The following is a 27,135-nucleotide window of genomic DNA, read 5'->3' on the forward strand; positions in this document are numbered from 1 at the left end:
GGTCTCATGAACTGGCAGACACCCGAGCAGGTGAAATGGAATCTACTTTGGCTTTCACAGCCGTTGTCCCATCCACATCTGGCATGGTGAAAGTCAAAGAACACATGGAGGCAATCCGAAAGTGGCCTGTGAGTACACCTGGTGCTGCTGGTGCCAAAATAGGTGGGAAGGCATTCAATCACAGCAATTACCAAATCATCCACCGAGTGGATGCCTGCCACAGAGCAAGACGTGCCTGAAATTTGGGCACCCAAACCATTTTGTGCAAGTGTGTCGAAGCGCAAACCGGGTATCAAACGATGTCCGTAAACAGCAAGAGGTACAACCGGGTAAGGCAACTTTCATTGGGGGAAGAGGAAAGCAATCAGGCACAGGCCACGCATATGCACATTAATCAAGTGGAAGACGAGGACGATGATGAAGAGTTATTTACGATTTCATTTAGAGGACAAAATAATCCGAAAAGAAGACCACCTCCCTTGTGCCAGGTAGATGTAGAGGGTGTAACAATCAGTGCACTCATTGATGCAGGAGCAACAGGAAATGTCCTTAATTCCGAACAGTTTCTCAAGCTACACCTGAGACTGGAACTAATACCAACCCGGACAAAGATATACACATAAAGAGGAACTGTTCCTATGCCACTGCAAGGAGTAGTAGAAGTGGAAATCACCCATGGGGAGGTCAAACCCCAGACAAAGTTTCATGTTACTAAAGAGAGTTTACTCGAGCGGTGATAGGCTACCACGCAGCAGAGGACTTAGGTCTGGTGTTATTCACGAGACAAGTTCATCAATCTCATGCTGAAGCCATCAATGTTGAGTTCCCTGAACTATTAGAAAGATTGGCATGTTGAAAGATGTGCAAGTCAAACTCCACATGGACCAGACTGTCAAGCCAGTGGACCTGCACCACAACATGTGCCATTGCACCTACGCCCACTGGTTGAAGTTGAATTTAAGAGGCTGGAGCAAGCTAAAGTCATAGAGATAGAAAGAGGTCAAGCTCCGTGAGTGTCACCCCTTCAAAACCCAAATGAGCAGGGCAATAAGACAATGCATAAACATTCGGTTTCCTAATAAGGCCATCAGAAGGAAGAGACATATCACTCCAACCATTGGCAAGATTCTGGCAGGCATAAATGGAGCCAAATGGTTCTCCAAAGTAGATTTGAACTCAGGATACCACCAGTTCTTTGGGTACCGATTTTTCAAAGATGGTCTGCAGGTGGGCCCTCAAAACGTTGAAGCAATCAGAGCGGCGGCCATTCCCCAAAATCCTTCAGAGGTCTGCAGTTTTCTGGGGTTAGGCAATTACTGTGGGCGATTCATTCCTCAATTGACTACCTTATCAGAACTGTTGAGAGCATTGACAAAGAAGGAAGCTCCATGGCAGTGGACCAGAGTAACGGCGCAAGCGTTCAGAGAAGTCAAGAAAGTACTGCTCCATGGAGTGAATATGGCCTATTTCAGCCCCATGTGGAAGACCAAACTCATTGTGGATGCCAGCCCGATGGTACTAGGAGCTGTACTGCTGCAATTGAATGAGGTGGAAGAATGGGTACTGATTGCATACGCGAGCCGTGCACTCACTGCAATGGAAACTAGGTATGCACAAATCGAAAGGGAAGCCCTGGCTATCCAGTGGGCATGTAAGCACTTCCACCTTTACCTGTGCAAACAAAAGTTTCAAGTAATTACGGATCACAAACCCTTGGTGTCCTTATTCGGGGACACAGCACAGAATGGACTGCTGATGTTCGAGAGATACCTGGAAGAACACCATGTATGGCTACGGGCCACTTTACAGCTGCAGCAGTATTTGTTTGAGGTGGGATACCACCCAGGGGTAAATAACCGTGCCGACTACTTATGACACCACCCAATGGCAGTGTCTCCCCGAAATCAGCTAGAAAGTGATCCCAGGGTGGAAGGATGTGTGCAAATGATTACAGACATGGCTTGCCCTTGAGTGATATCTCTGGAGAAAATCAGTGAGGCCACGAAGTCAAACAGTTGCATTCAAAAGGCCAAGGAGGCACTAAAGGAGCACCACTGCAAGAATTTCTTAGAGGAGATTAGTTGTCTCACGGAAGGAGAGCGTGAGGCAAGAACTCAACTGTGGCGTTGCAGAGATGAAATAAATGAAAGAGAAGAAGGGCTCTTACTGAGGAGTCACTAGATTGTGATAATACAGACTGTCTGGAATGAAACAGTCGAGCTGGCACAACAAGGACACCAAGGGGCAGCCAAGACCAAGGCTCATCTCCGAAGTAAGGTGTGGGTTCTGGTAATGGACAAACTGGTGGAGGAAAAACTTCAATTCATGTCTCATTACGAGTGGTGAACCACCTGTCATACCGATCATTGCTGAGTATCCCTGTACCCAACTCAGGTCTTCTTTGAGCCTGGACTTTGGGAGCTTTCAAAACAACGAGTCACTCTAGTACTCTAGTACTCATGGACAGTAACACTGCTGTGGAACTGATCAGATCTATGGCTTTTGAGTGTGTGAAGCCATCTCTGGAGAAAATATTTGCACTGTTTGGGTTGCCTGACAAGATAAAAACGGACAAAGGGCCACCTTTTCAGGGTAAGGAATTTTGGGTGTATCTCAGCCATCTCAACATCAAACACCGACAAATAACTCCTCTGTGGCCCTGAGCAAATGGGGAGGTGAAAAGATTTATGAGAACTCTCAATAAGGCCCTGTGAATTGGAGTGGAGCAAGGAGTGGAACTTGAATGTTGCTTGCACCAGCTTCTGAGAGCCTACACGTAGACTCCCCAGAGCACTCCGGGGTGTGCCCCGAGTGATCTCAGGAGAAGACTGGTTAGAGATCTAGTACCGGTAAGCCTACAATGGGAACCTGCAGTTCTTGATGTGAAAGCCACCCAAAGAAAAAGAAGAAGCAACAACGAGAGAGCCAGCAGGAAACAAGGCTCCTGTGAGCATGAGCTTTGCGCGGGAGACAAAGTCATTATCAAAGATCGTCATCCGGTTGGAAGTTTTGAACTCCTTTTGAGAAAGAGCCAGGAGAGGTAGTCAAGATGTGGGGGACTCTGATCACTGCAAAAAGAGGAGGGACGGATGTGTCAAGAAATGTGTCATGGTTCAAGAAAATATCGGGTGTTTGGCCACCTATCGAAGAAGAAGATGAAATAACATGTGAACCTAATGACGCAATCTGGGAGGACTGTCCCGAAGGTCCCAGAGGGAGAACGATTGAAAGCCACTAAAGTGAAGGGTCTTCCGGGGCTGTACCACAGTCACCCGAGGCAATAGTGAGCTGTGACAGCCAAGTCTCCCAGCGAGGCCATCCATATCACCTGAGAACGAACCCTAAACCCAGTCAAAAGCTGAGGGACTTTGTTTGCTAAACAACTATATTAAGATGAAGACTTAGCTACCTTGTTCTTATTGTATGCCTATCAATTCTTTATTTTGTTTAATTTAAGGTTATGAGGGATGTAGTGAACCACCCGGTTGCTACAATACTTTGTTACCACTTGCACCCTAAGGGCCTGGCTCACCCCAAAGGTTATAAATAAAGGTGTCTATGCCGCTCGGGCTACTGCATGTAGTACCCTACTAAAGTGTGTTGTGCAATTATTGCCAGCAACCGGCAGGCCCACCATGAGGCCGGGACTTAGGCATTGACCCCTACTACACCTGTGAACAGTCAGTCACAGCAAAGTGGCAATCCTCCTGGCGGCAGCCTTTACTCTAGCAGGGCTTCGTTCAGGTCTAGTAGTGTATTACTCTCGTAGGGTCAGAACCCCTGTACATATACTCACAATTCTCTTTACTTAAGAGGGCACTTCAAAAGAAACCTTAGAAGTGCACAACACTCCCTTTCAACCCCAGCCCTGGCTCCAGACATCGGTAGGAGGTAAATAAGCCCTTTGTGTGAGGGCAGGACGCAGCCTAAACAAAAGTAAAGGGAGGACGCCCCTCTCTCTCCCAGCCTAAGAAGAGCATCAGTATGCAGATTAATGCAAATGTAACCCTGTCACACCCAACCCTTCCCATGTGATCGCTGTCTGGAAAGTATGCACAAATGTAACTGACACCCAGGCCTAGACGTGGAGTGCAGGCAGGCTGCAAAGCACAAAGAGTCATAACCACAGAGAAATGCCCACATTCTAAAAGAAAGAACCAATAAAGGCACGTGGCTTGCGTACCCATCTGTCGCACTGCTGAATACAGGACATTTCCGCACAATAGACCACACCTTGTTAAGTAATCCAATATTTTGCCAAAAGTGAACAAATACTTCAGCAAATCCTTATTCCTCAATTCATTCATGCGTTTTCAATCACTGCGGAGACAGCGCAATTCCACCATGATTCTTTTATTAAACATTTTCAGATGCCTCCTGCATGCCCATCAAGGCTTTAAACATCGACACGTGAAGAAGAATCATACATGCGAATGGACTCACATAATTTCACCCAATGCATTTAAAACCCAAAGGGTTACATCTTTCGCCTCACATTCTAAAATAGGCATTTCTCAAACAGTAATGTAAAATCCACCTGAACCAGTAAGCAGGATTTATCAGCACATCCCCAAAATACCAAATATGGTGACGCTCCTCCCTTGAGATCAGGAATAACCGCTTAAACATGTATAAGGGAATTCCCAATGCTAGTCTATGAAAGGAGTAGGACTCACACCAGTGAGAAGCAGAAGAGGCTGTTTGTCACTATCTGGACATACCACACAATGTCCTACCCTTTACTTACACAGCACGTTGCTCATAGGGCTACCCATGGCCTACCTAAGGGCTGGCCTATATGTAGTAAAAGGTGAGTTTGAGGTTTGGCAAGTAGTTATAAATGCCAAGTCAAAAGGGCAGCAAACTGCACGCACAGGCTCTGCAGTGGCAGACCTGAGACAGGTTTGAACGGTTACCTGTGTGGGTGGCGCAAGCAGTGCTGCTAGCCCACTAGTAGCATTTAATTTAAAGGACCTGGGAAAATGGGATACCACTATACAGGGGACTTATAAGTAAATTAAATATGCTAAACAGGTCTAAATCAATCATAACATTTTTTGAGGGGAGAGCACATGCACTTTAACACTGGTTAGCAGAGGTAAAGTGCCCAGAGTCCTAAAGCCAACAAAATGTGAGTCAGAAAAATAGGAGGAGGGCGAACCCTTTGGGTATAACCCTGCAAAAAGGGCCAGGTCCAAAAAAGGGCTAGACCTTTGTTTTTTCCTCTCCCCTACATCTTCTTTTTCAGGGGCTTTAATATACCGCCTCCCTGGTTTTGCAGCAGAGTTCATTAACTCTCTTGGTGAACCCATCTCCCCGTATTGCCCCAATACTCCAATTTCTCTGTTCTTGCAGATTTCAATTTACATATTGATGATTGCAGTGACAGCTTAGCTCAGTTCTTGCTTGACAAGTTATCCACACTCTATCTCCGTCAGTTTGAGTCTTCTCCTATACATCTAGCAGGACATACTATTGTCGATATTTTTTCTAATTCTCTTCTTGCGGTTGATGCTGCACTTGAGCTGGCCTGGTCGGACAACACACTTATTTCTTCAGTGGGATTAATTCCACAAAGATTATGGTGGAAAGTCCTGAAATAAAGAAAACATTTTGTCCTTGGAGTAAGATTAACCCGCACAAACTATTGAAAATTCTCAATGACACCACTCCGAGCATACCAGCTTATATTGATGAGGATGTGGATAAAGTCAACAAGTGGCTTCATTCTGCCATGGATGTCCTTCTCTCTAGATCTTGCGAAAGAAAAAAGAAGTAGTAACTAGCTCGAAAGAAAATGGTGCTGCAAGTATAATTTGGAGGACAAGGAAGTATTTAGAACTTTAATGAAGAGATAATATTAATTAACTAAAGCTGTGCAGTCTGATTTTTTTTTGCTTAAAAAATGATTTGCAGCACAGACTTTTTCACATTGCTAAGAAAAGAGGTCTAAATACATGTATATGTTAAATTCATTTTTTTGTTAAAAAACAAAAAAACACTTCAACGTTTATACCTTCCCTACTCTCTCTGATTCATCCCAAACCTTTCTGACTACTAGGAACTTTTAAACATCCCTTTCAAGCTTCCCCCTCCTTTTTAGCCAATTCACCTAACTAACAGATGCACATGACCACAACTCCCAAAAACAACTCACAGTTTCCCTTTTCTAATCAACTAATCAACTTCCATTATTTTAGCCCTATTCAAAACACTACTAAATGCATGGGACCTTAAGAGTGCAAACTTAACAAACCTACCTAACTAAACCACAAAGATCAAAGGAAGCGCACATTACTATGCTATATAATGCTTCAACGTCTAATCTGGGTAGTAACCACTATTTAAATACAATTTACAATTTACCATAACTGAGCACAACAAATTTTACAGAAGATTAAACTAGCAACTGCTAAATTGTGCTCTGGATGCACAACGTTTTGTCACAAATTAGGCTATTCTGCTTTTTATCAAAATTAGTTCATACCATAAGCCCTCAACTTATCTTCTAAAACGTTCTTGAGTATGTATAAAAGACAGAAATAAGGAGGTAGGTTTTTCTTAGTTCTAACTTCAGCCTCGAGGAACACTTTTACAGCTCTGCTCCATCACTGAGCTGAGGAGGTTACAAATACCTCTGGAAAACATGGCTCACTGTTTCTGACTACAATTACACAGTAGCTGGAGTATCACATGAAATGAGCACAGGGAGCCGTAGTTAAGACACAGTCTCTGCCATAGTTTTGGGCTGACCAGTGTCTTAAGTAGTTGAAAAGATGGAGCAGTGCTATTTTACCACCATAGACAGTGGTAAATTGGTGCTTGTCACAGGAACTTTAATTTGACAGAAGCAGTATTTTTTGGCACACCTAAAGTAAAGAGCAGAACATAACAGAATAAGGTACGTAAAGTAGCAAAACAATTTAATCAAAACATGACAGGGCAAATCGTAACAAACCAGTTAAAACAGAACAGTACACAACGGCAGCATCTTACCATTAAAGAGGATTCTAAATTATAATTCATTTGAGTGCAAACATGACATTTCTACCTGTTCCCAATCAAAATTTTGAACATGTTTTATGTAATAAGGTAATCTGATGTTATTCAATGGGAGCGATAGGTCTCACATTAGTTAAAAGGAATGTAGACGTTTTTCACTACCAGGACATGTGAAACTTAAACCCTAATGTCCTGCCACTTAAATATAATGTACCTTCTCCTATCGGCATTTTGGGGCTACTTTAGGAGTAACATATATGTATTAAAAAGGATGTTTAGGCCTCGCAAAGTTTTCTTTTCCCGAGTCAAATTCTCAGTTTAAAACTGCACTACAGGCTGACATGGAAAGCCTTAGTCATGTTTTATAGTGTAACTTTAATGGGGGGCACAAAGAGTCCTGCTGGCCTACTAGTAGCATTTACTTTATAGGCCCTGGGGACATGTAACCAGAGTTCTAATGCCAACAAAAAATTAATTCTGAGAACAAAGGGGGTGAAGGCATAGAGTTTGGGTGAGACCACACCAAGGATGCCATGTCTAACAAGGACGAATTGGGTGGATTGTCAGAATGTAGTAACATCTTTCCTGAAAATCAGTTCTGGGTCTGCATTATATAACGTACCCGTGGCTCAATGAGATTGAGCATCTGCTTGCTACACATGTAATGCCAGCACTATCCTAAAGGGACGCTCCCTCTTTCTCATAACCTCATGAAAATGAGGCAAACACTTTGCCTTGAACCTGTGCCATATTATGTTAACTGAAGCTGCCTGCAGAGGGATCTCTGTCCCCCTTGAAAGTGCAGGGTGAGTGCACTTTAAAAAACAGACAGGCTGCTTGAAACAGGCAGTCCATCTTTCACTTATGTGCTGTCCGGGGGACAGCAGAAGTTCACAGTTTATCAGCAATAGTGTGCACTGTCCCTGTTTGCGCCAAGCACAGACAGTGCATCCTTAGTGTAATAGAGCCCCTCGAAAGGCAATACTGGAAAGAATATGTTCACAGTGCAGTTCCATGACCCACTCTACAGTAGCTTGTTTCATGCAGCATTTCTACAAAGGGAAGGAAATTAGTGAGCGTGTCACCAAACACTTACTTCTGAACTTCTGCTCACAGTAACATGCTGGCAGATAGACTGAACCAGAAATGTTGGGCAGACATTTGCTTGAACATATGATTTGGCTATTTTAGTTGAGGCATTTAAAGAATGTCCAAGGCCAGATTATATACATTAGACAGTGTATAGCAATTTTACACTGACAGTGAAATATTTTTCATCAATCTTGAACGAGATTCTGAAGTGATGGACTAGTAAAAAAATGCTAGCTATGCAATGAGAAGTCACAGCAAATGTTTGGATTTTACACTGTTAAAATCAATGCAAACGTGCCTAACACTAGTGCAAGACTGCCTTGTGCCAGGTCACAATTCCCCACTGCCAATCAAAATCGACTGGGGTCAGTGTATTTGTCAAGGTCTAGGTTAATGATTGCTTTCCTTCACTTTTCTTGATTGATTTGTTTGATTGATTGACACAGTAATTATGGGTGTTGACAGGTGTCTCCATAGGAGAGTCCCATAAGGGAGAAATAAAAGCCAAAAATACAGAAAAAATCCTTGCAATGCAGAGAAGATATTAATGATGCTGGGGCAGAGTGATGGAAGGCAAAGCAGTAGAACTACACTGAGGAATGTAGCATAAAGTTAAGCAACAAGAAGACCTCCTGAAGAATCCAAGAAGAAAGCAGAAGAAAATAAAGCCCAAAATAAAGGGGAAACAAATAGCTGGAAGATGCAATGAACGCAACAATAAATAGACTTTCAGTGCATTGTGATGCATCCAGCAAAGGAATTAAACTCCTAATATAGGCAGGAAATTACATCATAGGATAAAGTCTGGATTCAATTTTGGATTTGTAGGATGCTGTAATATAAAATATGAATATATATTTTACATGGTTATCTCAATAATACGCCTTTTTCTGGACTCTAGCTTTGACTGGAATTAAAAATCGTTGCATTGTTACACTGCTATTCAGTGCCAACGTGTGTGTGCTCTAGTCCTAAAATGGTACTGTCAAAATTGTTTGGCCATTTGATCTATTTAAATTTCCTAAAAGGCCATAGTATTTCCCACAGAAATTTTACAAGTGGTATGAAAGTTAAATGTTATGTGTGGTGTGTATTTACAATATCCACATATATGAGAAAAATATTTGTCTGCCAGGAGCACCTCTGTGTCATGGATGGGCTGCAGATTAAAGGCAAGCCAGTAAAAAATGGCAAGTATGGGAGGGCTTTTGGAATGAACAGGAAACCTGCAAGGCAGGGTGCCTCATGAATAAAATAGTGGCACACTACATATTTAAAATAGGTGCCTTCACAGTGACTGGTGGCATAAATACTATTTTCACTGTGGAACTCTAGGCTGCATTTTCCATAGACAGGTCAAAGTGTGGCTAAACTAGTAATTCCACATTGCTGTTTGGGTAAAACGCAAAAACAAAAAAACAATTTCAACGTATTTTCTACTTTGTTTTCAAAATCTGATGCGATGAGGAAAATAATTTTTTGATATCTTTAGTAAAAGGTAACTGGAGTTAACAACTCACCATTTAGCGAGGAATATCTATCAAGAATAGGCAATAACAGAGGGAAGCCTTGACTCTACCTGTTTTGACTTGGAAATGCCAAATGAGGTTTGCTAGTATTCATTCCCAGAGCCTCCTCACACCTCCTGGCACCAACCAAAGCCAGAAGGAGAATGTCCATGGATCCTGCCATTGGGGAGAAGACCATCTAGAGAGAGGAGTGTTTTTGAGAGGCCCAAGGCGCCCCTAATAGAAGAAGGGGTTAGCCATATTAGATATGGATTTCTAGTAATTTTGTACAGTAAAGAGAAGAGGAAGAGCTGGCAAAAGATGTGGGCAGAGGGCACGGAAATATTCATAACAAGTTTGCAAAGAAATTCCCCACACACTAGCCAGTATACTGTATAATACTGATACCTCACCACAATCTTCTCTGAACGTTCCTGCACCTGTGAAACGGTACTTAAGAAGAACATGTCCTGAATCCTGACTTCTTCCTGTGAGCCAGGTACTGAAGCTACTTTACAAGGTTCAGGAGGCTGACTTCTTCTTTGCCTGTTTCAGGTGCACAACAAGCAGAAGCAAACCTGACTCTAACAAGGCTCAACTACCCACAGTTCACTGGACCTACAGAGGCCTTGCTAGAGTGAGGGCTGTTCCTAGAAGCCTGTTCGAGAACGTGGGACCTGCAAGAGTGACCAAAAAGGTCTTTCCCAGCATTAGGAGTAAACTGAGACTTTAGTCATTTTCGCACCTCTGGAGAACCAGCACAAGGTGCTTAGTCTTGTAAGGCAGTTCACACCCATGGGTGGGTCAGACATTAAGGTTTGTTCGAGTTTTTTGCTCTATTGAAAACGAGCTCAGCTGGACCTCTTGAAAAATGTATGACCGCCTGCCGCATTATGATGGCAGGTGGATGGAGCGCGGGCAGGTGGAGAAACCGACCGCCACGCATCTGCTGGGCTCAAGGAGCCCATCGGTGCATCAGAGAGACTGCAATGGCTACAATAGTGGCACTGCCTGCTAAGGCACCGCCGTAGGGATTACAATGTCCCATTCTGCCGGCCGTTTCATGGCGGTTAACCCGCCATCAAAAGGCAGGCCGAAAGTGACTTGGGGGCCCTTAGTAGGCACGCCTTACCCCCTGGCCCTCCAATATGGCTACATATCCCTTCACTATGTGGTAGGCACATAGTGCAGGGATATGTGCCATGTGTTTATTTTGTGGCGTTTGCTGCCACCCGCAGCAGATGCTGCCATACAAAATATGCAGATTGCAACCGCCTTGAAGGCGGTCGCATCCTAATCCCGATGGCGGGTCCGCCGACAGCTAGTCGGGCGGTCGCGTTCCACACCGGGAGGCGGTCAGACGCTCATCTGATCGTCATCATAATCAGACCCTAAGTCAAAAGGTAAAACCCTGAAAAATGGCAAAGCAACAAATCTATCCTCTGCAGCTGCAAAATCCAGCCTTATCCCACTCAAACCAATAGCTCAACTGGAACACAATGACAATGTATTCAACTTAAAAGGAGCCCCCCGAGCCTCAGCGCTGGACTCTGGCTCTGCTGAAGGATTTTAACTTCCATTTTGGAGACTAATTCCTAAGGGAAAAACTTTGTTCAGGACCACCTGCGTTGTGTATCCAACCTTTGCTCCATTGCTGTTAGCCTCAAATTTCACCCAGATCCCAGTCACCCACTAACTATTACTACTGATTGCTGTTGTACTTTTTCAAGGTTTACATACTTTGAAATACTTTGAAAAACTATCTCTCTAATTACCTGTATCTGATTTTAATGAATCTGATGTCTATTTACTAATTTTGTTGTTTTTCTTGGGTTTTTTTATCGACTTTAAAATGATACGACTTAAATTTAACATACAAATCCCTGCTATGTGTGTCATAGATACCATGTGTTGAACAGAGTTCCTCTTAATCTTCTGTTAGACCTAACCAGGGTGTGTTACTAAGTTGGTAAGGGGGCGCTCAAACCCAGACTGTACAGATGACATGTGTTAGACCTGGCTTTTTCAGCGTGTTTAACCCCAGACTTTTTGCTTTTTGGCCTCCTGTTTTTGACCCTGTTTCTGTTGCTTTTAGGACTCTCGGCACTTTACCACTGCTGATCAATGCTAAAATGCATATGCTCTCTGTATAAATTGTTATTATGGATTGGTGTTTCCATGATTGGCTTATTTGATTTACTACTAAGTCCCTAGTATCATGCACTATGTGTGTCCAGGGCCTGTAAATCAAATGCTACTAGTGGGCCTGCAGCACTGATTGTGCCACCCACATGAGTAGCCTGTAAATGTATCTCAGACCTGCCTCTGCAGTGTCTGTGGGCAGTTTGGTACTGCCATGTCGACCTGGCAAGTGCGATCACTTACAGGCCCTAACCTTCCCTTTTATTACATGTGATTCACCCCTTAGTTAGGCCCAAGGTACCTCTGTGGACAGGGTGCAGTGTATGTGAAAGGTAGGACATGTCCTGGTGTGTGCAACATATCCTGATAGTGAACTACAGTGTATTTTGTTTTTCACTATTAAAAGGTTATCTGTTCTATCGGATAGAATGGGAGTTTATTTATAGCATCTTATAAATATGACTTCCCATTGGGACAAGATAGAAAGATGGAGTTTAGTATGCTTGAACTTTGAATATAAAAATGCATCTTTTAGTAAAGGTGATTGTTATATTGTGTAGTTGAAAATACCACTTTTAGAAAGTGGGTATTTTCTTGCTTAGCTATACTGTGTGCCTCTGCTGGTTTGTGGATTGACTGTCTGGCTTTGGAGTGACAGGGGGTGGGGATGTGCATTCACTGTAGACAACAATTGGGAGGTTGAGGTGTGTCCTGCCTTTCCTGGCTGAGTCAGGGCTGGGTTGAATAGACCTGGGCTGCATTTAGAGCAGGAGGAGGAGGTTTCCTTGCACCTGAATAGGCCTGGTCTGCCTTACACAATGCTGTCTCCACCTCCTGCCAGGAAGCTGGACGAGAGTGGACAGAACTGGTGTAGACTGAGTACGTAGCCTTTCTGCCACAAGAGAACAAAAAGAAATGCCGTATAAATATTGGGGCTCAGACCCTAGAACTTTAGAATACTTCTGGACTCAAGAGGAACCTCTGCCAAGGAGAAGAGCTGGGAAAGCTGAAGGAGAAGTACTGACCCTTTGCTGTGTGCTGTGTGGGGTGGGCCTACAGTGTTTTTTTCTGGCAAGGAGAGGACAAAGATCTACTGTGTGCTGTGTATCATGCTTGAAGAAGATCTCCAAGGGCTTGAAGTAGAGCTTGCCTCCTGTTCTGAAGTCCCAGGGACACAAAGACTTAACCACCAGCTTCCTTGAACTCCATTACTGGGAGTTCTAACCTGCCAAGAGTGTCTGTTCAACACTGGGGCTGCAGTAAGAAACCGATGCATCACCTCCACACCCAGTAAAAGACCAACAACACATCACCTCCTCTTCAATAAGGAACTCATGCATCACCTCGTCTGGAGCAAGCAACTGACCCATCACCTTCCCTGTGCATAAGGAACTGATTCATCAACTTCCCTGTGGATGTTTTTGCTTATGATTTTGACACATCCAAGGTACTTTGTGTTAAAAGGGTCGCATCTATAGGTTGCTATGGACAGAACTATTTTTACCTTCTAAAAGTCATATCTTGATAACTGTATGTTGGATTTTTGTTGTTTTGGTCTCGTTCGGTTTAGATAAAGATTACTTATTTTTCTAAACTGATGTGGTATCCATTTGTATTGTTTTCACTGTATTACTATATGTGTGCACAAATGCTTTACACACTGCCTCTGCCTGTCTGCTCACGTCAAGCTACCAAGGGGGTGAGCAGGGGTTCTCTAAAGGCATAACTCCATTACCCTGACTAGAAGCAAGGGTCCCTACTTGGACAAGGGTACAAACCATTGCCAACTAGAGACCCCCATTCCTAACAACATGGCAATGCAGGTAGGCTGACTTAACCCTAAACATTAACTCTTCACTAATGCCCCATGAAAACATAATGGGAACATGCATGTCATACCCAACAAATTGCTCAGCAGGCCAGGTATAACATAAGTGAGCCACAGAGGTCAGCGGAAATGTATTTCATCGCAGTGCTTGCGCCACTGCTCAGCACACCCCCAACTGCTCGATTCGCCATTCGGCATGACAGTAATTTAAATGATTTGCCAGAGCTCAGAGTACCAGAAGCTTTCCAGAGAGATGTGTCTGGCTTGGTCAGAGGAGTAATCAGTGTGTCAAAGAGAAGCACCTTTCAAACAACAAATTATAAACTGTGCAATACCTTTGCTTACTAATCAATGATGCTGTGAAGTAGCAGTTTTCTAGGCCGAAATTGAACGTAATTTTGCATAATCTCTCTGTATCTGACATTTGGAGCAACCGAGTTATAAATGTCATTGCCAAGCAACAAATTATCTGTAGGAGTGATGTATCATTCTCATGAATGCAGCACAGAGCAATCACTGGTAGCCTTATGATTGCATTAGCATCGGCCATTTCCTATAATCATAGGTTGTTCCAAGATGTATAGATTTATAGATGTATAGAATATTTACAGAGTGCAAAAACGAAAGGGTTATTACTCCATAATAGACTCTAACTATAGAAAAAATATCAATTTTCTAGAAATCTTTTTTCATATTTAATTTTCTTCTTTTTATCTTATCTTGTTTTGCCAGGGGGACCAGATGACTGCATCCTGTCGTATGAGCCTGTGATGAGACAAGAAAGTAAGTAACATGCGCTGGATTGCCTTTAAAAAAAAAATGGTTCTTTTATGTTGTTGTACGCCTGAGTTCTGCATCTGCGACAATGTGTTCCCCTGGCATGTTCTGCTGGACTATAAATATTACAGGTCAATAAAGCAGCCTTCCAATATTTTTACTAACTGCAAATTAATTAATTATGGACAATCCTTGATGGCGGAGACCACCTGTTAAAGGTGTACGTCACTGACTTTCAATCCACCTGTGCTGACCTCATTTGTATGAGTGTGTGCACCAGGTAGATGAAATTAGTCCAATCTTTCCACCTGCACCCTAACACCTTTGGTGTTAAGAGGCTGATAAATCGTGTTGCTTCACCACCATGAGTAAGAAGAACACCTGCAGGGGAAGAGGTACACCTTCCAAGGAGGTGGTCTGGTGGGAATCATTGCACAATCCCTCCAAACAGACTGGTAACACATGACAAGCAAGGAAGACCGAAGGCATGTCTTCGGTGAGCAGCATTCATCCTGCAACTTGAATTCAATATTCTTGCAAACAAATGGTTGCGAACAACTGAGTAAGCCTGGAGACAAAGGTAAGAGAGGTTTTTGTAAAGCATTCATCGCGCACATGCGCTGTGATGATTGTGATAAAAGTTGAAAAATATTTGGAAATAATGTTTACAAGCAACCCAAAATACTAAAAGAAATAATGAAAATAAACATGATTGAGTCCCTGTACACCACAAAGCTCTAAACCTAATTTATACGGGGGGGAGTCAGGTGGGCAGCTGCTCTTCATGCTGCCTACTGCATTCAAAAAAGGTTTGTGCGAAGGGTGCTAGGGGACCACCCATGTAAGGCCACATGCTAGGGACATCACTGGGGCGTGTCCACATCATAGGGCACAACAGGGAGTGTTCCTGAGTTAAAAGTGTCAGTATATGACTGGGAGGCCATGGAGCAGGTAATTGGCATCATCCAGGTGCAAGAATATGAGGGCTTTACCATAAGTTCTGAAATCACTTTCTGGGAGGATTGGTTTCACTTTATTCACTAGATAGAGCCAGTGCTAAACCATTGTGGTTTTCTTTGTCTTGTGTTCCTTGGTGGTGAGGTCAGTGAGGGTGAATCTGTGTGACTTGTCATTTGGTGAAAGTTGTGGTTTCTATCTGTCCAAGTTCATGCTGTTGACTCAGTTTGAGACTAGTCGTTGTTTTTCTTGGCAAATAGTGTTTTAGTCTTATACAGTAGATGTTTTTTCTGTCCATTTGTTTTCACATCTAAACAAAACATAGAGCTTCTTGCAAAAGTTAAGTGGGATATGGGATATTGTACTTAGTATGACAGAATTAAAGTCACTTATGTGCATGATTAATCCACATTTTCTAAGGGCGAATGAGGCCACAAAGCCTAACCTAGATGTTTTGTTGCACAACAATCTAGTCTGCTTTTAGATCAGTAATTTAGACCAAAACATGTTTTGCATTTTACCCCTGAGCAAAGGTTGTATGTGATACAATGACAATTGCAAGTTATACATTCATTACGGTTGACAAGGATATCCCTTTGTGTGAGAAACACGTTGTCTTATGTGCACATTACAATACGTTTGCAGACAGAGGGGATAAACTTTGGATTAAAAACCATGAGCTGGGGCTTTGTGAAAGATGCAATGGTTCATACTTCATAAGTTCTTTTTTTAAAAGGCATTAGGTGTTAGAGGAAATAGTTCATCTCCTAGCTATAGAACTATTGCAGGCCATATGTAATATCCACCTGAATCCCTGATCATATTTTAATGCATCAATGCATGTGGAAATCGTCCAATAGTTTTGAAATTTTAGTCGGTGTGATAGAATTACATATTCTAATCAGTGCTATAGGGTGCACATGGGTGAAAGCCATGCTCAGTGGAGGTTGGTCACAGACAGTGAGTTTCATGTAGCCAGAGGCCTGGCCATGTGACCCACCCCCAATGCACATTGCACAGTACATCTCACATTACCATACTGTGTGTGCCCAAAATGTGGGGAGATAGTCAAATAGAATAGAATGTGTGGGAAGTTCACACCAGGTAAAGATAGAGTTTAAGCGATTTTCTAGCAGACATTAGGATTTAAGGGAGTGCATATCGTTTAATCATTAAATGTGTATTGCATACTTCATCTGCTATGCCGTGGTAAGAGCTTCCTAGCGCCTCTGAGAGCTAGAAAAGTCTGTACCTAGTGTGACTACACACAGAAAAAAGGTAATAGTGTACCAGTTGTGACTAAAAGTTATGCCTACTTGATGTTCAGAGTCTTTGAATTAGTGGAAGATGTTCTTGAAGGTAATCAGCATGATCGATGTGTGCAAAATAAGAAAATGTTCACCATCAGTTTTAGCGCATTGTATGTATAGCAACAATAGTTACATATATAGTAGTTCTACAGGCAGTGTGAGAAAATAAAAGCTCTACAACTTTGCTTTTAAAAAAGTATTTCTAAAGTAGTATTTATCCCAGAATCATTTTGTAAAATAGTGTCCATAAGAGTAATGTCTTCAATTATATAATTAAGGGTGTCATATTTGAGTTATCAGTGGTCATCAGTTATGTCATCTATTATGCTATTTGAGATGTATTTGGTGATATCTTGTATGAGGTCACTATGAGTGCTGCATGGTAGGGGCATTAGTTATGGTTTGCACAGATAACCAAGACTGGCAACTTTTAGGGGGGCTTTGTTTTGTAACCTTCACTTCAACTGTAGTCTTTTTAGTGCATATATAGCTTTTTTTTTTAAAATAGATTGATGCCTTATGAGCAGGCAAAACCATAACTTACTTTAAAAAAAGGTTTTGGGTGAATACATATACAGATATATAAAGTCCAACTGCTCCCTCACAACCTTAACTGACCTTTAATTAAGGTTTTTTCAGTGAATAAAAGTATCTCATTATGAATCTAAATTTGTATTTAGATGAATTGATATACATTTTATATATAGATATGCCTTTTGTAAGTTTGTGCTCTTGATAGATGACAAATGCTTAGGTCACTGTGTAAGTGTTACAAGCATGGTGTCCCAATAGGTTCCAACAGTTCCCTGCTGATAAAAAAATATGAAGTGCAATAGTGAAACTTGAACTTAAGTATTCAATATCATTAAAACAGCTATTAGTTCATTAGCAATGGGCAGCCCTTTCAAGAACAAAATCCCAGGACATGTCTTTAAAGAACTTTCGTACAACAAATGTGTATAGGAATCAGAAGCCGAGTTTGGATTCCGTTCAGTATTTATATGTGTTATTTAGCAATTGGCTAATTTACCTTTTGCAGGACACATTTTTTTATGCTAAGTGCAATGTTTCTACCACTGAGGTGAATATTTTTCAGCAACTCAAGCATTAACAATTTGTGTACATTTTCACTAAACATGTTTATTTGGGATCCTTTGCTAGAATCCAGGATGATGTTAATCTCACTCTTTGTCAAAACTATGCTTTCTATTTTCCAGTCAGTTACACGAGACCTGTTATCATTCTGGGTCCAATGAAAGATCGAATCAACGATGATTTGATATCAGAATTCCCTGATAAGTTCGGATCATGTGTACCACGTAAGTACTGCTTCCTTTTTACACATACAGAGCGTCCATGTGAAAGAATGCTATTAGTTACACTGTTTAAAAAGGAGGGAGATACCCCTATGCTTTGTAAAGGGACGGAGTGTACATATAAGCAACAAACACAGAAGTCCCTATATCTTAATGCATAAGAGGACAATTACCTCACCCTGGACCGTGTGTCTTGTTATGATATATATCAATTCTAACCTGAAACTAAATATATTTCCCCTAAAGGACAATGCATTACTCAAACACTCATGTATTTCTGCCCATCCACAGTATAAAAATACAGCACACAATTCCTGTAAAGATTTCTAAACTTGAAACACAAATTATATTAAAAAGGTTTATTAAAAATAATTTAAAATGATTTTTCACATATTCATTCAAATGAAGCTAATTGCATTCCTCCCAATACAGGTTACAATCTAATTTCATTACACATATAGATAAAAACTTTTTTTTTAAAACAGTCGAAGCAGCGTTTCAGTGACAATTCGATATTTTCACCTTCTTCAAGACAAAAACTTTTCATCAAATATAGGCAATAAAAATATTTAGTTAAGAGACCTACACATTCCTCAAATAAAGCGTGCTGTAAAATACTGATACTTAATTTAACAAAAAACTGTGGTTTTGTCTATTGCTACATTCTTTATATTTCCATATATAACATTCTTGTTCTATACACCCACTAACGTAACTTAACATTCAGCCCCCCAAAGTTATATAAAAAACTGCAGCATATCTATAACACCAGTTACCTCTATGTTACAGTCGGAATTTCTTTACATATTTACTACCATAGAGCTATAAATTTAAATGAGATTATATCCTGTTCCTTAAATCATGGTCTCTTTTAATATTGACCCATTGGGGGGGATATAATCTCATTAAAATTTATAGCTCTATGGTAGTAAATATGTAATGAAATTCTGACTGTAACATAGAGGTAACTGGTGTTATAGATATGCTACAGTTTTTTATATAACTTTGAGGTGCTGAGTGTTAAGTTACGTTAGTGGATGTATAGAACAAGAATGTTATATATGGAAATATAAAGAAAGTAGCAATAGACAAAACCACATTTTTTTGTTAAATTAAGTATCAGGATTTTACGGCACGCTTTATTTGTGGAATGTGTAGGTCTCTAAACTAAATATTTTTATTGCCTAGATTTGATGAAAACCTTTTGTCCTGAGGAAGGTGAAAATATGGAATTGTCACCGAAACGCTGCATCGACTGTTTAAAAAAAAAAAGTTTTTATCTATATGTGTAATGAAATTAGATTGTAGCCTGTATTGGGAGGAATGCAAATAGCTTCATTTGAATGAATATGTGACAAATCATTTTTAATAAATCTTTTTAATATAATTTGTGTTTCAAGTTTAGAAATCTGTACAGGAATTGTGTGCTGTATTTTTATACTGTGGATGGGCAGAAATACATAAGTGTTTGAGTAAGGCATTGTCCTTTAGGGGAAATATATTTAGTTTCAGGTTGTTAGAATTGCTATACATCATACCAAGACAGTCGGTCCAGGGTGAGGTAATTGTCCTCTTGTGCATTAAGATATAGGGACTTCTGTGTTTGTTGCTTATTAGTTACAGTGTTACATTGGGCCATCATGGACATTACCAGCATATTTCCATGAAATGTCTGCCAGGACCACACCGATAACAAATATCCATATCCGTAAAGAGAAGTGCACATTCCCACTGGTTTGTTTCACCTTTCAGATACAAACCTTATATGTGAAGATACAAAAGTGTGCATTGCTGACAGCAAACCATGAGAGTTCATTTGGAAGTTCATGAATGATTATAAAACTTATTTTAAGCTGTTTTTAAAAAGTTACTCATTTTAAAATAGTGTAAACTAAAAATTGACAAAGCAGAAAAATGCTTTTCATAAATAATAAAGAATGACAACTGCAGTGTACTCTCAGGAAATACAAGAAAGCCTCAACATCTGGACATCGTATATTATTTAGATATTTACAGCTGGAAGAAAAACACTGATCTAGAAGCATATTTTAAAACAAGTATATCCTTTGACCATTTGATGATGAAAGACCCAACCCTGAGTAAGCTAATGCAAATTGGGAGGACAGAGGTGGGAAAGTGCATTTCCTGTGGAAATGTAGGTACTGGAGTCTAGAGTTGAACTATGAATAGCTTAGATGTAGGAAATTCCATGTGTTTCATGTACATTCCAATGTAAACCCAGTTTATTTGGTTCCTGGATACCTGTGTTTTTACATCTGTGTGTAGAGTGAGACCTGCTAAGCTTGCCTAAGCCACTCTACATTATTATAGACCTGCTCTGGCATTGAGCCTGGATTCAAGGCTGATGCTGTGAGATATAAATGTGAATAATTGCCTTAAAAGTGTGTGTTGCTTTTTCGAAATTCCTTACGCTGGTGAATGCTCAATTGAAACCCCAATGCATATTATTTTTATTATGTGCTAAATTGTATAACCTATGATACTAGTTTTTTCCTAGAAATAGCTTTACTTAGCTTTTTGACAGCCTCATGTAAGTGAAACAAAATAAGAAATAAGAAACACCTGTCCGATGCTCCCGGTACTACTTCAGGAAATGTGGGTTAACTGAGTCCATGCTGATTCTAAAGGGTGCAGATAAAACAGTTCTCAGACTAATGTACATCTGAGGAATAGTGGCTGCACTCAGGCCAAATCCACTATGGTCTTAGAGGAGAATGACAGTTCTCCAATTTCTATGCAGAGAGAATCTTGATTTCATTAAAGACAACGGAGGCTAACATTATGCAAAAACCTTTTATTGGTGCTCCAACATGCAGCCCTTTAAAAAATATAAATGCATCATAAAACATTGCAATGTTCATGAGGGAGTATAAGTATCCAGTAAACAAAGTCATCCTCCTCTTTTAGCTGCAAACGCACAAGAAATGGACCATTTCGAAGATCTTTGTTTACTTTTACGAGACATTATCTAGAAAGGAAAGGAAGTCGCACAGTAAATGTAATCCAGACAAATTTTCGCAATAATGAATGAAGCTCATCTCTAAAGAGAAAAAGGCATTTGTTAAATTCATTCAAATCCTTGAAACACAATCTTAGAAATACTCACCTTGAAGCATACCGCCCCTCAAGGGTGAGAAGGGTGGGATAATGTTAGCCTCTGTTGTCTTCAATGAATTCAAGATTTTCTCTGCATATAAATTGGAGAATCATCATTTCATTACAAGACCGGAGGCTACCATTATGCATGTTTAAAGCCCACTAAAGCTATATTGCTAACATGCTCTACTGGTCTTAAATATAATTACACAAAGGTGTGTGCATTTGACCAGTCGGCTGTTTTAAGAATCCCAGGTAGAGAGCCACCTGCGCAAAAGACCTTACTAGACATGGTCCTTCTTGAAGAATGGGTTTCGAACCTTGAGAGGTCTATACCCACTTTACTCATAATCAATCGTATCCATCTGGACAAGGTTGCTGTAGACACAGGTTTATAAGGTCTCACATAGGATAGGAGAAGTTAATTAACACCATGTGCTCTGAATTCCAGATTTTACTTTCATATTCCTTCATACATCTTACCACACACAGTTTTTCTCAATTATGAAAAAAGGGGTAAAAGACAGAATCAGACATAGTTTCTGTTAGTTTCCAAATGTCGGAGTGTACCCCTTCACCTGAATAGAATATGTTGGTTAACTCTAGGGTTTTGATGTCAGAAAATCCTTTAAAGGAAATGAAACATAGTAAGGTAGATACTTTCATAGATATCTGTTTAAAAGAGAGGTAAGTATTGTTTGGCCAAGAGGTAAACAGTTTGAAAATTAAATTGACATCCCACATGGATTAGTATTGTGTTTTGGGGGCTCTTTTAAGTCTCATACCCTTCATTACTCTTTTAATTAAAGGATTACTACCAATTGCAAAACTGTTGACTAGGGCATGGCCAGAAGAGATTGCGGATCTATAGCAATTGATTGTTCTATAAGAAAGACAGGAGTCAAAGAGGTTTGCTAAGTAATGGGCTATTTGCTGTACAGAGGGCTTCCATGGGATCCAGGTACCTTTCTATGCACCAACTACACCACTTTCTCCAGACTCCCCTTTATCTTATCTTTGTTTCTGGAGCCTAGGATTCATCCATAAGCTTTTAGCTTCTCTTGAAAGGTCTGAATATCTATTTGATCCCCTGAAATCCTCCAAACAAGAAAGTTCATCCTCCCCTTTAAGACCAAAGGGTGTTCTTCTCTGTCCGGACCTTGAAGGAGGCCTAATGATACAGGTACCAGGTGTGGGATATCAATTGCAAGTCCCATTACCTCGGGTAACCAAACTTGGGATCTCCAGAAGGGAGTCAATAGAATAATACTGCTGGACTCTAGTCTCACTTTCCACAGTACTCTCTGAATCATGGAGAAGGAGGGAAAGGTGTATCCTTTGTTCTTGCCCCAGCACTGAAGGAAGGCATCCACTGCCGCTGCCTTGAGGTCTGGTTTCCAACTGAAGTACACTGGTACTTGGAAGGTTAGCTGGCTTGCAAATAAATCTATCTGAATTGGACCCCAAAGTTAATGTATCAGGAAGAAAACCTCTGGTTGTAACATCCAATCGCTGGAATCTCTCAGGGACCTGGAGGTCCAGTCCGCCCTTACATTCTGAAGTCCAGGAATACATTCTGCTCTTAGTATCATTTTGTGTTTCCAAGCAAAATACCAAATTTGTTTTGCTAAGTCCAACAACGTTTTGTATTTTGCAATCGATTTATATATGACACTGCTGAAAAACTGTCTAATTGAACCAGTGTGTTTGATTTTTTTAGTACATACTTGAAACTCATTAAGGCATAACAGCCTAACATCTCCAGACAATTTATGTGGAGTGACTGTTTCTCTAGAAACCATCTTCTCCCTGTTTCCAAATTGCCTTACCTGGCTCCTCACCCTCGGTTGCTCGCATCTAACTGTAGGACAAAATCTGGGACGTTCCTGAAGATGGCCTTGTCATGCCACGGTTCAATATTTTTTAATCAATAAATCAGTTCCTCCTGTGCATCTTGTGAGAGTGTTATTGAATTCCTTTATCATAAAACTTTTCTTAACCCTAATGCTTTCAGTCTCTGTAGGCCTCTGTAATGAAGGGGACCTGGACAAATGTCTTGAATGGAAGATGATAAAAGTCCCAACACTCTTGCTAGATCTCTGAGTAGTAGTGAATCTTTGGACAAGAGCGCTCTCACATCTTTTTTATCTTTATCACTTTTTCTGTGGGAGAATTAGTTGAGATGTAATTAATTCCAACAAAAAATCCAGGGATTCTATTATTTGTGTGGGCACCATAACAGATATTTCCGTATCCATTATGAAACCTAGGCTCTCTAAGAGTTCTGTTGCCCAGGACAGATGTTTTGGAAATCCGATCCATCTTGTGACATAATGAGTATGTTGTCGGGGGCGTGGCTTGGGGCTGATGTAGGCAGCAGCAGACCTCGGAGCTCCTCCGTGGCTGCCCTCCGCCGCAGCTTATCCTGCTGACATACAGAGGGTCCCGACGCTGAAAACGGGAGCGATATACCTGGTGCCTCCCCGGCTTTGTTCTGTGAGGTGCGCAGATCGAGGGAGAAACTCGGCTTCGTGTTGCGAGCCGCTTCTTGCTGCAGCGAGACCCCAAGATGGTGGCCATGACCGGCGGGAGCGACGCCAGCCGGTGGGGAGTCTAGGAGGCTATGTCGTGATCGCTGGCTGGTGCGGACTGGCTGCCTGGTGAGGAGGAGCGCCCTGGGAGCCCCCGGAACGGTGAGGCTGTGGGGCGGCGAGGTCGAGATCGACACGGCGGATGGTCGGACCGGGACTGCCTGATCTCAAGATGGCGGATGGCGGGACGCCGCGGCTCCTCCAGCAGGCCTGACTACTTCCAGGCCGGTTATCTTGTATACGGGGCCCACGGGCGCGGAGTGGAGATGCTGGGCGGCCCGCTTGGCTACGGCGGCTGATGGTGACTTCGTCCCCCTGTGCTGGGATTGTGGCTGGCGCTCCTGTGGCCGTGGGGCTGAGAAAACTGCGGCTAGCGGATGACTGCGACGCCCGGAGGGGCAGGCGATTGCCGAGACTGCCGTGGACCCCCGGGGACCCTTTGATGACGAGGGAGTGAGTAGCCTGTGGCCGGTGGCACCTGCGGGGGTGGTGATTCCAGGATGAGGCGAGAGGAGAGTGCGGTACTCCCCCCCTGGTGGGTGCTGGCGGGACCCCTTGATTACCAGAGCTGCGTGGCACGGTGGCTTCTCCAGAGAGAGAGTGAGGTCGCTGCTCGTGACTGGATCACGTGGGCACCGGGGCCTGCATTGCGGTGTGAGAGGTGGGAGCTACCTTCCCTGGAGACTCAGGCCCGTCCCGCCTAAAGCCCAGGGCCTGCTACATCGGAGGGCCACGGCGGCGGTCCTGCGTGTCCTCCTGTGTTCTGCACCGTCCTGGGGGCGGGCCCGCCTGCACGCAGACGAACTGACTGCCTGACCGCTGGGCAGGCTAGAGTAACTCCCGGGGGTTAACCGGACTGGAAACGCTGGGACCCGAAGCTGCCGGGCTCTTCGTGTGGGGGCTGCGACACCACTGTGCCCACGTGGGAGCGAGGCGGCTCCTTGCTTGCCGCGGAAGGGTGGGACACTTGACCTCTGTGCGCGCACCATGGTTCTCACGCCTCTAACTGGGAGGATGGGGAGAGTGCCCAGGAACAAGAGATACGAGGCGCTGCGGCCGACCGAGCCGGAACGACATTTGGATAACGAGGGAGATATGGCCGAGGGACGTGGTGGGGAGCAGCCCAAAGACCCCTCATTGGGAGACATTATGCAGGCCATCATATCCTCCCGGGAGGCATTGGAAGCGTGGATGGACTCCATTGGATCAGATCTCACTCTCCTGAAAGATGTTCACCGGAAGCTTAAAGAGAGGGTGGTGACCAACGAGACCACCATGAAACCCATCCCGGAGGCGGTCGCCGTCCTCCAAAGCTCATTGAAAGAGATGGCGCATAGGGTTAAGACCCTGGAGTTGAGGGCTGAGGACAGTGAGGGGCGCTCAAGTAGAAACAACCTCCGCATATTTGGCGTTCCGGAGCGAGAGGAGGGGGCAGATGCGGTGCACTACTTGGAGAACTGGCTGAAGGCTGCAGTGGCCCCGGAGGGTCTCTCTCCCTTCTATGCGCTGGAACGGGCTCACAGGGTCCCGGGGCGTCCGCCTGAGCCTGGGGCTTCGCCTCGTCCATTTGTGGTGCGGCTGCTGCATTATCGGGACCGAGACTTTCTTCTGCAGAGGGCCCGCGAGAAACAGAACCTTCAGATTGGGAACAGCAAAGTGATGATATTCCCGGACTATACTAGGGAGGTGCAACGCCAGAGATCTTCCTTTTTGGCTGTGAAGCGGAAACTGCGCCAACTTCATCTTCCGTATGCGATGTTGGTTCCGGCCCGCCTCCGGGTAACATCTGGGGAAAAGACGCACTTTTTCCTCACTCCGCAGGCCGCCTGGGACTGGCTGGACACCTGAGGTGAAGCTGGGCCAAGTTCACCACACCTGAATTCACCCCGGCGGTGGATGTCCCCTGTCTTTCCATTGCGGAGGCCCCTTTCTCCTGCTGACCGCCGGCGAGAACGAGACAGGGCAGTCTTGGCGGTGGCGACTATTAGCCGTGGGATTGGTGATCCGGCTGGTGCTGTTGAGGACCGAGAGAGAGACAGCTCTGCGAGCTCAGGGGCAAGCAGTGTCCGGGGGCTCTCTGATGTTGAACTTCCGGATGTCACCCCACAGACGGCAGATGAGGTGTTTGGCTAGGTTGTGAGCCTGTCTCTTGGTGGGGAGCCGGTGGGCGACCTCTTATGGGCTCTAGCTCCGATGGACTACTTGATACCCGCTGGGGGGGCTTGGCTATCTCACGGGGCCTGATAGGATGACCAGGAGTTGGCGGAGGGTGCCGGGTGGGGTTCTGGGGATGTCGAGGGCGAGACACATACCTCCACCTTCCCTTGGTTTTGAGCATGACTGCCTTAGTTTGGATGGGGACCTGTTTTTGTGTGCCTGTCGTGGGGTGTGGGAGTTGGGTAGGGGTTAGGGTTTGGGACAAGGGGGGGGGTCAGACATGTCGCTCAAGGGAGTTGGCGCGCTCGCTATATAGAGTCCGAACTATGGGTACCTCCGTAGGCATACAAATTATGACCTGGAACGTCAGGGGGCTGCACACGATGAACAGACGGCACAAAGTACATGCCTATCTGACAAGGAGGGGGGTCCAAATAGCCTTGCTTCAGGAAACCCACTTGACTAAGACTGAAGGGGCTGCGTTACAGCGCCGTTGGAGGGGTCAGGTTTTCCACACTACGTACTCGGCCTTTGCGCGGGGGACATTGATATGGGTGCGAGCGGGGGTTCCCTTCCAATGTGTACAACAGATAATTGACCCTGAGGGGCGCTTTGTGGTGGTGGTGGGGCGTCTGGATGGCCGAGATATCACTCTAGCAAGCATATACGCCCCCAACGTGGAGCAGCCGGCTTTCTTTACACAGCTATCTCAGAAGCTGGCGTGGGTCTTGACTGGTTCTGTGTTGTTGGGAGGAGATTTTAACTGTATCGCGGATGTGACCATGGATAGGTCTCATCCTCCCCTCCCTGACGCCTCCTCGCATAGAATAGCGGAGGTTCGCCATGCTTGGCAGAGGCGCTGGGAGCTGATAGACACGTGGAGGGCGCATCACCCAGGGGAGCGGGACTACTCTTATTTCTCGGCTCTACATGAGCTACATGTTAGGCTGGACTCCATTCTCTGTTCCCCAGATGTGCATGGAAGCGTCACCATGAGTGAATATTTGGCCAGGACAGTGTCAGATCATAATCCCCTTCTGGTGTCCCTGAATTGGCTGCGAGCTCGGTCCGCTATTCCCAGTTGGCGCCTTAGACCAGAGACACTGGAAGACCAGGTCTTCCGAACGACAATAGGCACGGCCATTGAAGAGTATTTCCAGACCAACACTAACACGACCGGTAGCATCCATAATGAGTGGGATGTTTTAAAGTAGTGATAAGGGGCCGCTGTATTGGAGAGGCGGTCGGGGTTCGCAGAACCCTGTTGCATGAGGTCCAAAGGGCTGAGCAACAACTCCGTGAAATGGAAAGGGAGTGGCCTGAACGGGTGGAGGGGCA

The 27,135-nt window shown here is 43.6% G+C and overlaps 1 protein-coding gene across 4 annotated transcripts in view; it reads left to right on the forward strand.

Annotated features, from left to right (window-relative positions):
• The window catches only part of DLG2 (discs large MAGUK scaffold protein 2), a 4,361,751-nt gene that overhangs the window by 4,233,833 nt on the left and 100,783 nt on the right, over nt 1-27,135 (forward strand). For all 4 annotated transcript variants that reach the window (XM_085623221.1, XM_085623223.1, XM_085623224.1 and 1 more), the window contains 2 exons: nt 14,305-14,355; nt 17,834-17,935. In XM_085623221.1, the coding sequence (XP_085479347.1) occupies nt 14,305-14,355; nt 17,834-17,935 (153 nt within the window). The remainder of the gene's footprint in view (nt 1-14,304; nt 14,356-17,833; nt 17,936-27,135) is intronic.

This window comes from Triturus cristatus, chromosome 8 (genome assembly GCF_964204655.1).
Source record: "Triturus cristatus chromosome 8, aTriCri1.1, whole genome shotgun sequence".
Taxonomy (NCBI): domain Eukaryota; kingdom Metazoa; phylum Chordata; class Amphibia; order Caudata; family Salamandridae; genus Triturus; species Triturus cristatus.